General features: G+C 44.9%; 2 protein-coding genes across 3 annotated transcripts in view; both read right to left on the reverse strand.

The window, feature by feature from the left end:
* The window catches only part of ANO2 (anoctamin 2), a 371,758-nt gene extending 370,818 nt beyond the window's left edge, over positions 1-940 (reverse strand). The window contains exon 1 of the mRNA XM_017975875.4: positions 877-940. Coding sequence (XP_017831364.4) covers positions 877-898 — 22 coding nt within the window. The 5' untranslated portion in view covers positions 899-940. The remainder of the gene's footprint in view (positions 1-876) is intronic.
* Positions 941-2,884: 1,944 nt separating this feature from the next.
* Positions 2,885-12,824, reverse strand: part of VWF (von Willebrand factor) — a 170,843-nt gene continuing 160,903 nt past the window's right edge. For both annotated transcript variants that reach the window (XM_002752243.7, XM_009003456.5), the window contains exons 48-52: positions 7,210-7,308; positions 6,400-6,528; positions 5,853-5,892; positions 3,791-3,888; positions 2,885-3,205 (exon numbers count right to left, since the gene is read on the reverse strand). In XM_002752243.7, coding sequence (XP_002752289.4) covers positions 3,017-3,205; positions 3,791-3,888; positions 5,853-5,892; positions 6,400-6,528; positions 7,210-7,308 — 555 coding nt within the window. In that variant the 3' untranslated portion in view covers positions 2,885-3,016. The remainder of the gene's footprint in view (positions 3,206-3,790; positions 3,889-5,852; positions 5,893-6,399; positions 6,529-7,209; positions 7,309-12,824) is intronic.

The following is a 12,824-nucleotide window of genomic DNA, read 5'->3' on the forward strand; positions in this document are numbered from 1 at the left end:
TGACCTTGCTCAATGGGACCTTCTGCCCCAAGCAAGGTTCCTCATGGTCCGGGGGCTGGGGCGGGGTGGATGTTGTTTCTCCACATCTGCTCACAAAGTATCAGGCCTGTGACTGACACCACCTCCCAGTCCACTCAGCTCATTGTTCGTGCCAAAGGAGCGAGCACCTCCTTCTTCATGCCTCTCTCAAGAATTACCGGAAACACAACACCAACACCGGACAAAGTCCCTGTCCCAGGCAAAGTCAGTCCTGCCAAAAAGCAGTAGAATAACGCTTCCTTTTCCATACTCCACCTCAGTTCGCTTTTCTTCTAAGAAAAGTTCCTGGGGAAGGTATAGCTAGGTTTCCCCACAGCCTGGGGCGTAAAGGACTGATCTGGGGACCCTTCCTGAATGAGGTTTGGGGTAAGATGCTGGAAGACATTTCTGAAACTGACAGGCCACTCCAGGGGTGCCCAAGTCAAATTTGCTCTGTCTTCAGGGGACTGTTGCAGAGTTCAGCCCACTCTGCCTGGCTGTTTACTTACCCTCAGATGCTCCAGGCTAACAGTCCCCAGGACTTGTAACAAGAAACGGCAGCATTGGAAATCAATAACCAATGACCGAGAAGCGGCCGCCCCAAACCTCCATTGTCCTACCTTCCCTCTCCTTCATTTAAAAAAAAAAAAAAAGAAAAGAAAAAAGTCTCGGAAATTACATAGACGTCCCTCAGAGACCCTACCCTGGGAAAATAGGGTCAACTTCCCGCACCACCCCGCCCAGCCTCCCTTGGGGGTCACCAGTCCCCAAGGGTGGAAATTCCGATGCCACCTCCTTCACTCCCTCCCTCCTCCCACCTGTCGGATGCCAGGACCAGGGTCCAGCTAGGAAACTCACCGCGGGGCCCGGGAGTGGCCATGGTGTGGACGCAGACCCCGCCGGCCGGCGGCCGCGCGCTTCTGGGCAGGCTTATGCCGCCGCGGGGCTAATTCCACCGCGGCTCAGCTCCGTCCCGGCGCCCGCCCCTCGCCGGCTGCCGCCTCTCCTCCCCCATCCCTCCCGGCCGCCGGCGCCGCGCAGCCTAAGCCCGGCTCTCCCCACTGCGCTCTGGGCGCCCAGGCCCTGGGAGCCGGGCATCGAGAAAGGAGCGCAGTCCCGCAGCCGGGTTGAGTCCAGGACTAGCTCGGGTCTGCGGGGGCTTAGGGGCGAGACAGTAAACGCTGCCTGCTCCCCCCAGGCCCGGGCGACGCCCCACAACCTGCTTCCAGTGTAAAAATTCAGCCGGATTATCTCATGAACTGTCTGACTGATTAGTTTCCAATCCCACCAGCAAAGCCTCCTTCCCGCCGCCCCAAAGGGTCATTCACTGTCCAGGGGTTATCCCAGGGGCAAGAGTGGGGACAAGCCCCTTGACGGCGGATACCCCACACCTGCCTTCACACTAGCTGGAGACCAGCCGTCCTCACCTTCCCCTAGGTTAAGCAGGACAAAAGGGAGAAGAGGCAGGGAGTAGGTGCACAAGGGACTCCAGAACAGAAGGAGGGGCTGCCAGAGGCAGGAGCAGGGGTCTGTTTTATAAGAGCTCCCCCATGAGACGCTGGGAGGGTTAAGGAGGGTTGAGGGCATAGACTGTGAAAGCTACATCCACCCCCAGAGAGCAAGAGAAGTGTTACCTCCCCGGGACGGTGCCTCTAGATGATGTCTAAGTCCCTTTTGACTCCATCATCCAGTACTTTCAATGAGCTGAGTCTCTCCTGTGTCAAAAGTATTTGGAATGAAAATCAATTCTTCATCAAATTCCTATAATCCAGGACATCCCCTTCCTTCTCATGGACATTCTCCCCAGTAAGAGTCCCCACCATCTTGCCAGCATGAACATGAAAACTCTTCCATAAATTTTAAGGAAGGACCATCTCTAACTGCAGGTGATAGTACCAGTTAGTGATCTGGGGACAGAGTGATGTTTGGTGTTATCTACACCACTTCTTCTTCCGCTTAAGGATGTCTGGAGTACGTAGGGCCTTGGCATCAAGCGTAAAGCCTGAAAGAAACCCAACTGGTCCAGCCTTCATGACCAAGGAGATCCCTAATGCTCTGCTGTTAACATTAGTCTCTTACTTCCCACTGTAAGCCTTGATTTCCCCACTGTTATTCTCACCACTTCTTACATGATTATAGAGCAATTCACAGTTACCTAAGGACTTACAGGCCTTATTTTAGGCTGAGGTTGATTATCTTCACCCCCTTATGAGTGAGACTAACATTCCTGTTTTCCAAAGGAGGAAACTGAGTCTAAGAACTACTAAGGGGCTTGTTTGAGGCCCCACAGCTGAGCGAGGGCCATGTGTGGAGCCCAGGTCTGCCTCCAAGTCTGGGGCTCATACCCTCAGGCTTAATTGGGGGACCACACTGCTGCACCTGCCAGCACCCTGTTTCCAGGTCCCCCTCAGTCTTCAGCGCCTCTCCCTCCCAAAGGGGTCACTATGGGTACCAGAAACTCTATCAGCCACGGACTCAGAGAAATCCTTGCACACCTGGCCAGACACCTTCTCCACACTGCCAGCCACACGGCAACAATAGTATCTATCTCAGCAGGAGCCTGGCTTCAGGGACCAACCCTCTGCTATGCTCAGAAGCCCCTCCATTCAGAGATTAGAGAACCAGTGTTCCTGGGAAAATCGCTTTTACTTTGGGCTGAGTTTTGGAAGAGGCCTACCAAACACTATGTCTTTCCCACCCCTGGAGGCAAAGGCATCACCTTTTCCCAGAGGTTGGCAGTATCTCGCACTGACACTGAGGCTTGCGATGGGGCCTGAGGGGCTTCCTCCCTCAGAACCCGTCTCAGAACTCAGCCCCTGCCCACAGTTGCCATCTCAGCCCTAAGACACAGTGCACCAGCAGCCTATTGCAAGATGAGAGTTGAGCCTTTATTGTGGGCCCAGAAGGGCACAAGAGCAGAACAGGCAGAGGACTGGCAGCACTCTGGCCTGTCAGGCCAAGGCAGGCAGCAGCAGGGACCCATGCAGCTGCAGCAGCCTCACTTGCTGCACTTCCTGGGAGAACATTTGCACTGCATGGCGTTGAGAATCTCATGGTACACAACAGAGCCATTGGTGCAGTGCAGGGGCACCCGCATGGGCTCCGTCCGTGTCGGAGAGCAGCAGGAGCACTGGTCCTGCACATCCTCGATGTCAATGGAGTATATGGCTTTGCTGGCACATTTGCCCTGCAAGAAAGCAAAGGAAGATGAGGGGTTCACAATGGTGGGAAGTCCCAGCCTAGGCAGGGCTCTGGGGCCACCTGCTTTCTCCCCAACCCCTCCAAGCAAGGCAGGTCTGATCTCACCCAGAAGCACTCAGGACAGCTGGGCAATTTGTAAAGGGAGGTCAGAGGGACATCTGACACGTCCCCCACTCTACAGCAATAATATCACACCCACATCCCTCCAGCTGCAATTTTTATGCATGTTAATGCATAAAATGTTTTATGCCTGATTATGCAGTTTTATGCAGGGAACTTTTATATGTTTGATTGATCTTCAGGAAATGTAGCCTCCATCTTGCATAAATAACTCTCCATTCTCTTTAAAAGATTTGTCGAGTCTTTCCTCCATTTTTGTTTTTTCTGGAGCCAAAAGTTCCCAGTTACTTCAATAAGACATTTACTTTAAAAAAGAAATACTTCCAGTTTATTTCTCTTCTCCTCCCTGTGAATTTTCCAGATCCTTCTAGAATGTAACTAAGGAGATGTATCCAAGCATGGGGAAGGCTCAGCCCTCCCCACCCAGGCCTTATTGAAGCAGAGCCCTTACCTGGCAGTAGTGGATGTCCACCTCTACTTCGGACTTACAGCTTCCCACCTTGACATACTGCAGGCGGGCAGTGATGTCTTTGCACTCGGGCACCTCACCTAGAGGACAGGTGAAAGGTGAAACTTGAGGACTGGCTGGGGTTCTACAGGACACTCTTCAGCCCCAGTGCCCTCACTGGACTGGAACTAGGTCCCTTTCACAGTAACCAAATAACCAAAGCTGGCCACAGAGAGGGAATTCAGTTATCCTGGTTCACATCAGCCGTTCTTGGCCCCATATATGCAGAGATATAGTTATTGCTGGACTTACTTAATGGTACAGTTTTAATTGCAGGAAGAGCCTAAATTCACTGTGTTATGGTGATGTAAAATGAGCAAGACTTGCCTTTATATCACTGTAGACTCTAAAAACCAAAACGGCTAAAGCCACCCTCTTGTGCTTGTAACTACATTCAGAAACTAATGGGCAATGAAGTAGCCAATAAATATAATTACTATGTATTCACCCCTCCCTTGGGGTAGGAGGAAGGCAAAGTCACGGTGATGTAAGGGCACGCCCTGCCTCTGTGGGGACCGAGGAGATCCCCAGGCACCTCTGTGAAGGCCTCTCTTTGGTACTGCTGACTCCAGGATGCTGACATGGGTTTCCTTTCGCGCAGGAGTTAGTGGCATTCCGATTGGAATCTCTACTTGGCCCACTGGGAATTCAAAAATTTAATGCTAGCTTACCATTCCAATCTTGAACACTGGGAGTTTTCTGTCCTTAAAGGACTCCAAATCTAAATCAACCCTAACTACATATTAATCTGCCCCCCAATTTCCAGGTAATTTCATTGTGAAGGGAAAGCCTGCCAATTCCCTTAAAAGGATGAGTAAGAAAAACATATTTAGGTCAACTATATTATATTGCTGTGGATTTAAATCCCTGAGGCTGGCTTATTGTCCTCATTAAGGATCTCAAAGTCTCTTGAATACATTGACCAACAAAGGCCCTTTGTGGTGCTTTTGAAGATAACAGTCCCTTAACCAAATTCCACATGCAGTGTGCCTAGAGAGAGTTCTTCTCCTGTGATGGTTTTCTAACTTCACATTCTTAAACCCTTCAAATGGGAATCATAGAAAGACATGCTTTCAGAGTGTTTTCTCGATCTGAGATTTGGTTACAGCAATGGCAGGGGCCGTCACAGTAAGCCATCAAGAAAAGAAGGAACGACTGAAGACTGAGGGTTTTCATGTTTTCACTCTTCCTTTCTCTACCTGAAAATAAGCATGGACCTGTGAACCCAGGACAAAAAAATAATAATAAAATCTAGCCTAAAAAAATATTAGTCCAGGAAAGTAATTCTATATTCAGAAAATTCAGCACTAGCACTGGGATCCTGAAAGTTATTTGTGCTCATGAACACAAGCATGTATGGGAAGAACACTGTCTAATGTGCAGACTTGTGTCTCGTCTCCGAAGCTGCTGCTGTGAGCCATGAGAACCGATCAGTATGGCACAACTGCAAGGTCAAGAGGAGCTCAGCGTGAAGAAGTGGGGGAAGAAGCTTCGGCCAGCCCCCACAGCACACGTGGGCCGTTGTTAGCCAGCTGGTGGCTTCCCTTTCTCTTTGAGATAGCTTTAGTGCACTCATGAACAGATACGTGTTGAGAGTCAACTCCGCCAAGATCATAGATCCAAGGTGCCTGTCTTCAAGAAGCTTTGGTTTGAGAGGGAACTTGCTGTCCCAGGACAGGACTACGTGCAATCAAAGACCCTATGAGGGGAAAGGTGGGTAAGAAGCTAGAGACAGGAGGGAGTTTGCAGGAGGAAAGAGAGTGCTCCACGGGCATCTGAAAGGGTCTCAAGAGGACAGTCTGATGACATCCAGGAAGGGGAGGCTGCTCCCTGCAAGACTGAACATAATGACTGACCAGTGGTCACAAATATGTTTTTGGAGTACAGCTGACTCCAAAGAACAGTCACTGGGCTTGCTCTAATGGGCTTCAAGGAGCAAGCTGCGAAGAGCAGGTAGACTTGCTCCGATGGGCTTCAACGGACAAGATAATAATAATGTACTCACATCTGTTACAGCAGGTGCCTGGAGTTTTCATAATTTTACCCTAAGAAAACAGTAAAATCACAGGTTAGGCACAAACAGTACAGAGCGGACAGCTTTTAGGTCACTCTGGGCCAATTTTTAGCTGTGAACTCACAGCCCTGGGCTTAGGTGTCCAGATGTAAACTATGCTTTCCTATGACAAACGTGAGCAGCTTGACCTCCCTACCTGACCGGGCTGAAACAATTTTGATTACTCTGAATTCTCTTCCCATTGACTCATCAGGATGATCATTCCCAGGGAGACTGGAAATCAGTTTGATCTCACGTCTTCCTATTTAAGAATCAAAAGTCAGCCTCCCTCAAGGAAAATATTTTTTTAACATCCTATATTGTGGAGAATTTTATCTCTCCATAGGCTTTGGCTTTATAAGCCCACTGATTCTTCAAGTAAGCCAGAGATCTGCCTTGGACACTGGGAAATTATGCCGGAGCTAGGATCCAGGCTGTTCAGAAGGATCTTGTTCTTAGAGATTGAGACAGTAAAGAGGAAAGCAGGATGAGTACTCACTCCCTCAGCCAGACACTCGTGTTCATCGAAGGGCGGGCAGCTTGCGACCCTCTTCTCCCAGATGTACTCTCCTATCTCATTGACCTTACAGGAGTGACTATCACAGCCATCCTGGAGCATCTCATCACGCTGGAAGGAAAGAGGAGTCGAGTCAAGTCAGGGACAGTGTTTGGTTCGCAAAGCCACTTAAACCATGAGCTTGACCCCACGGTGCTGATGAAGCAACCTGGAGAACCATGATACAAGAATGAGACGGGTATTGCAAAGGCCCCACACCCAGAACACAGACCGGAAGTGGAGTCTCAGTTTTACAGCTTATATCCTATGAACAGGGCTGCTTAAAGTAGACAATATGTAGACTCTTCTGACCAGTTAAAGGCTTAAAGGATTGAGATATAGCAACAGCAAACTGGCCAGTCGGGAAGTGAACTAGAGATGAACCAAGGGCACTACCTCCCAGCGCCTCCGGCTAGTCCCCACTTCATAGCTCAGAATTTGTTTCACCCTGATGGCCTGTCCAGTCTTACAGACTCCCAAGGCTAGAGAAAATCTTAAAGACCAACCAACTCCAAATCATGTGGCCCTACACCAATTACGCTCTTGTCAAGAAGAACAACAAAGTAACTAAATAATTGAGAAAATTCCTTGCCTGCAATAAGTCATCTGTCTTTTCTTTATAAAATCAGAAAGAAGTGGAAAAAGAAGCTGATACGGAACCAAACTTAGTCCTTCTTTCTTGAAGAAAAATGTCCGAAAAAGGAAGCAAGATGGTGACATGAGAGGGAGCCCCGGCGTTCAGCTTGCCCCTACCTTCAGTGTCATGATCTGCCCTCCTCTCAGCCGAATGGTGCAAGCTGTAGGCAAACATCTCCCGCAGCATTCACCTGGGTTATTTTCTTCCTTGTAACCCTGTATCCAGAGGGGGGAAAAGCAGCCGCAGTTAACCTCCCTTAAACATCCCAATTATAAGTAGCTTCCTTTGCTGGCCTCTTACCTCTCCTATACAGTAGTTCACCTAGAATTCAGAAAGTCAACATCAACTCCAACCAGCTTTTGTCAGTTCTCAATCCCCTATGTAGTATTCCTTCCCTCTGCATATGCACATCTCACTCAAGTTGTGGCAGCCAGAACTATTAAATTAGACCTTTTCCCTGAGCTTCAGACTTACAAATTCAATTGTTTCCTGGACAATTATTTTACTGTCATCTTGAGACTTGCATCCAAAAGGAAATTTGATTTTGTGCTAAATCTCATCCTTCTCTGGTATTCCCCATTTTGGTAAATGGTGTTATCACCCAGTCTTTGAAACAAGAAATCTGAGAGTTATCCTTGACTTCGCCCTTTTTCTCATTCCCTGCTTATCACCAAATCTTGCCAAAAATGGATCTCAATCTCATCCATTGCTTGTCATGACCTGTCTCCTCGTTTATCATCAAGTCTACACAACCATTATCTACCAGAGATTCTGGTAATAGTCTTCTTTTGTCTTCCTATCTTCCTTCTTGCTCCCCTGCTACAGGTCATCACACATCTGCCAGAATGACCTTCTTAAAGCCTAGGTCTACTCCTGTCACTTGTCAGCTTAGAAACTTCTGATGAAGGTCTGGCTCTAGTTATGACACAGTGGCTTGTATTGGACTAACTCTCCTGCAGATGATGATTATAAACAATTAACTAAATATTTAAAGCAACTATTCAAAAGCACCGGAAGAAGACCAAAAGGAAAAATGAAGCATAGATTATTTGATCCCTGAAACGCGGAATCGTAATAGACAAGATTCAAGTTTAAATGGCTTTTCCCACAAGGACTGTCTGTATGCCACTGGACAGCAGAACTCAAGCAGAAAACTGTAGTTGTATTTGCCTGAGAACTCAGCAGGCAGAGCTTGGAACTGCTAGAACAGCTGGAAACTGAAGGGAAAAACATCAGAAAAGAGGAAGTCAGAAAGAAGAAGCCCCCAAATCTGCATATAAACTCCTCTGAACTCTTTGGTTGATCCCTTAATTAGACCCTATATTAGAGCTACAAGGAGCCCAGAGACAGAACAGCAGCTAGAAAGCTCAAAGACCTGAGCTGATGTTTCATTTGCCACACACCACACAGGAGAGTTTGCAGTTTGAATTCTAACAAGTTGGAGGGGCTAGGTAAACACCTAGGTTTCCACTGGAATTTCATAGGGCCACGCCTTCAGAGTAAAGACTAAGTCTCAGGACTAAAAGAAAAATGCTGAAATAAACCCTCTTAAATGTAGTTTAAAATCAAGACTTCTATAGTTCAAAATGAACCACCAATAATCTAACCATTTTCTAGAACCAAACTTAACTTTTATTATAAAGAAACAGCAGAATTAAGAGTCTCTTCAACATATCTTCCACCAATGTCTAATACATAGTAAAGAAAAAAAAACTTCATGCAAAGAAATAGAAAAATTTTATCTACACCAAGAGAATCATCACTCAATATAAACAGACACACAACTGATATTGCAGTAAGCAGGCAGGAAACTTAAAATAACTGTAATAAACATGTTAAAGAGTTTAGAGGAAATGATGGATATAATGGAAAAAGAGACAGGGAATTGTAGGAACAACCTGGAAACTTTAGAAAAAAATCAAATGGAAATGCTAGAACTAGAAAACACAACACTCTAAATCAAAAATTTACTGGATTGGATTAACTGCAGACTGGACACAAGAAAAGAAAGGATCCTTGAATTTTGAATTTTAAGATAGATCAATAGAAATTGCCCAAACAGAAGCAAGAGAGGAACAAAGATGCAAATATATATATACAGAGCCCCAGGGGCCAATGGAATAGTGTCAACTGGTTAATAACGTATAGTCATGAGTTACAAAACAATGTTTCAGTCAACAGCAGACTGCAGGTCTGACAATGGTCCCACAAAGTAATAATGGAGCAGAAAAATTCCTATGGCCTAGTGACTTGATAGCACAACCCATCATTCACCTGTTTGTGGTGACGCAGGTAAACAGACCTACTGTGCTGCCAGTCACACAAAAGTACAGAACATTCAAGTATGTACCTGATAATAACAAGACTACGTTACTGGTTTGTCAATATTTTAGAGATATTCCTATTAATTAAAAATATAAAAAAGTTAAGTGTAATACAGCCTCAGGTAGGTGCTGCAAGCGTATTCCAGAGGAAGGCACTGTTATCACAGAAGACAACCTCCATGAGTGTTACTTCCCCTGAAGACTTCCCAGTGGAACAAGATGTGGAGGGAGAAGACTGATATTGATGGGACAACCATGGGCAGGCCTAGACTATTGTGCATGCTGAGTTTTCATTTTTAACAAAATAGTTTAAAGATTTAAAAAAAAGTGCCTATAGTTCCACCTGTTCGGGAGGCTGAGGCAGAAGAATCAGTGGATCTCAGGAATTTAAGCTGCAATGAGCTATGATAATGCCTCTGCACTCCAGCCACGGTAACAGAATGAGACCCCGTCTCAAAAAAAAATACAGTTAAAAAATTAAAAATTTTAAAAATAGGAAAAAGTTTTTAAAATAAGGATATAAAGAAAAAATATTTCGTACAGCTGTACAATGTGTATCTGTTTGAAGCTAAGTGATATTACGAGAATCAAAATGCTCTTAAAATTTTTAAACTTCATAATGTAAAAAAAACCTACAGTGAGCTAAAGTTAATTTAGTATTGAAAAAAATCATTGCGAAGAAAAATTAAAGAAGACTGCTAAGATGTGAATGTGTGTGTCCCTCCGAAATTCCTACGTTGGGATTTAAACTCCAAGTGATAATATTAAGAGATGGGGCCTAAGTGATTAAGTCATGAGGGTTCCACTCTGATGAGGGAATTTGTGCTGTTATTAAAAAAAAAATGTCAAAGGGAATGCCCTATGCCTTCTGCCTTTCCACCTTCTGCCACGTGTGGATGCCACGAGAAAGCATTGCCTGTGAGGAACAGGCCATCATCAGACGTCAAATCTGCTGGTACCTTCATCTTGGACCTCCCGGAACTGTGAAAAAATGAATTTCTGTTCTTAGTTACACAATCTCAAGTGTCGTGTTACAGCAGCACAGACTGAGAGCAGGACCTAAATAATTTAAGAGACATACAATGTTCACAGATTGAAAAACTCAACATTGTCTCGACATCCTTTATCTCCAAATAAACCTATGTTTTCAATACAATACAGCACACTTTAAACACTTTCTTTAAATAAAAATTAATAAGATGACCTAAATTTATAGAGAAATTGAAAGGACATAAAGTAGCCAAAACAATATTGAAAAAGAACAAAGTTGAAGAACTTAAATTGTGTAATTTCAAGGCTAACCATAAAATTACAGTAAACATGACAGTGGTATGACTATAAAAATAGACAGATTGAAGGACCGGAAAAAAGGAGGCTAGCAATAGATCCACACACACAGGCAATTCATTTTTTACTAAAGCACCAGCATAATTCAATGAGGGAGGGGATCATCTTTCAACAAATGGTGCTGGAACCACTGGATTGCCATATGGAAGACCCCTACTTTATACCATATTTAAAATTTAATTCTTCATGGATCATAGAACTAAACACAAAAAGAAAACATAGGAGCTATCTTCATGACCTTAAAATGGACAAAAATTTCTTAAATAGGGCATAAAAAGCACTAACCATAAAAGAAAAACAACTATAGCTGGGCGCAGTGGCTCACGCCTGTAATCCCAGCACTTTGGGAGGCCAAGGCAGGTGGATCACGAGGTCAAGAGATCGAGACCATCCTGGTCAACATGGTGAAACCCCGTCTCTACTAAAAATACAAACAAATTAGCTGGGCATGGTGGCGTGTGCCTGTAATCCCAGCTACTCTGGAGGCTGAGGCAGGAGAATTGCCTGAACTCAGGAGGTGGCAGTTGGGGTGAGCCGAGATCGCGCCATTGCACTCCAGCCTGGGTAACAAGAGCGAAACTCCATCTCAAAAAAAAAAAGAAAGAAAGAAAAAAAAAAACCTATAAACTGAATTTTATCAAAATTTAAACTTCTGATCTTCAAAAGACACAAGTGAGAAAAATAAAATCTGAGCCATTAGCTGAAAGAAAATACTACAATAGATACCTTATAAAGGACTAGTACCAAAATACAGAAAAAAAACCTCATAAACAATAATTAAAGCACAAACAACCCAATTTAAAAACGGCCAAAAGCTTGAACAAACACGTCACAAAAGATGATATGGGCAGTAAGTATGTAAGATGCTCTACGTCATTAGCCAACAGAGAAACACAGATTTAAAATGCCAGAAGATTCTGACATTACAGAAGCAGTAAGGAGAAAACGCTAGCAGGTATCACTTCCACAATGGCTAAACTTAAAAAGCCTGACAATACCAACCATGGGTGAGGAAGTCACGGGAACTCCCATACAATGCTGGAAAACACTTCTCCCTGAGAAGCATGTAAGTCGCAAACTGTCTCTGCTTTTCCTTGTATCCCCAGCATCTGGCCCCTGGTTGGCTCTCCTCCACTCACAGAGGAGAGAAGCTCAGCTAAGAACTTGTTTTCTTGTTTGTTTTGTGTTGTGTTGTTTTTGAGACAAGGTCTCACTCTGTCACGCCGGCTGGAGTGCAAGTGGTGTGATCACAGCTCAGTGAAGCCTCGAACTTCTGGGATCAGCTAGGGACTTGTCGACAGTGGCAGAAGGTAAGAGCCATTTACTTATATCTATATCAGACAAAGAAGCAGCTTCAAGATAGCAGGACTGGGAGACAAACGGGGTTGGCAACTTTTTATTTTGCAAAGTAAGAGTGTTTTAAACAATTTTAATAAAATAAAAACCAAAAAGCTACCATCCACTGTCTCATCATTCCCAAAAATTATTATCAGTGTTGCTTTCCTTAGAATAAAAAAAAGTAAAGTTCTTTTGACCGATTCCACCTTTGTACCCCTCACAAAGAGAAAAAAACTTAATCACGTAATCACTGAATTTTTTAAAGAATAAATTTAGTTCTGTGAGAAACCAACTCTGTTGTCATTCTTTTTCTCATTTTGCCACATTTAGTGATTACCATTCAGCGATCCATTCATTTTAGTCCTGAGGCTTTTCTATTATGAATCATCAAGTCAATCTGGAGCACCCAGACAGACAACCTGTCCCAAGATCAAGGTTAGGAGTCAGTAAGCTTGCTCAGAGATTAAACCATTTGCCCTCATAAATCAAGCCATGAATTTGACATGTCTTCAGGGAGCAGGCAGGAAGGAAAGCCAGTGAGGACAGAGCAGTCAGGGAGGCAAAATTCACACAGCAGGAGGCAGAGGGCAAAGTTAAGCCAAGAAAAGGAAAGGTGGAGAGCTGTTTACAGGAGAATAAAGATTTAGAAGAAAAGGGAATGGAGGCAGAAAAAAAAAACAGAAGGTGGCAATGGTGTTAAGGGTGTGGCAGGGGCTTGGAAG

This window comes from Callithrix jacchus, chromosome 9 (genome assembly GCF_049354715.1).
Source record: "Callithrix jacchus isolate 240 chromosome 9, calJac240_pri, whole genome shotgun sequence".
NCBI lineage: Eukaryota > Metazoa > Chordata > Mammalia > Primates > Cebidae > Callithrix > Callithrix jacchus.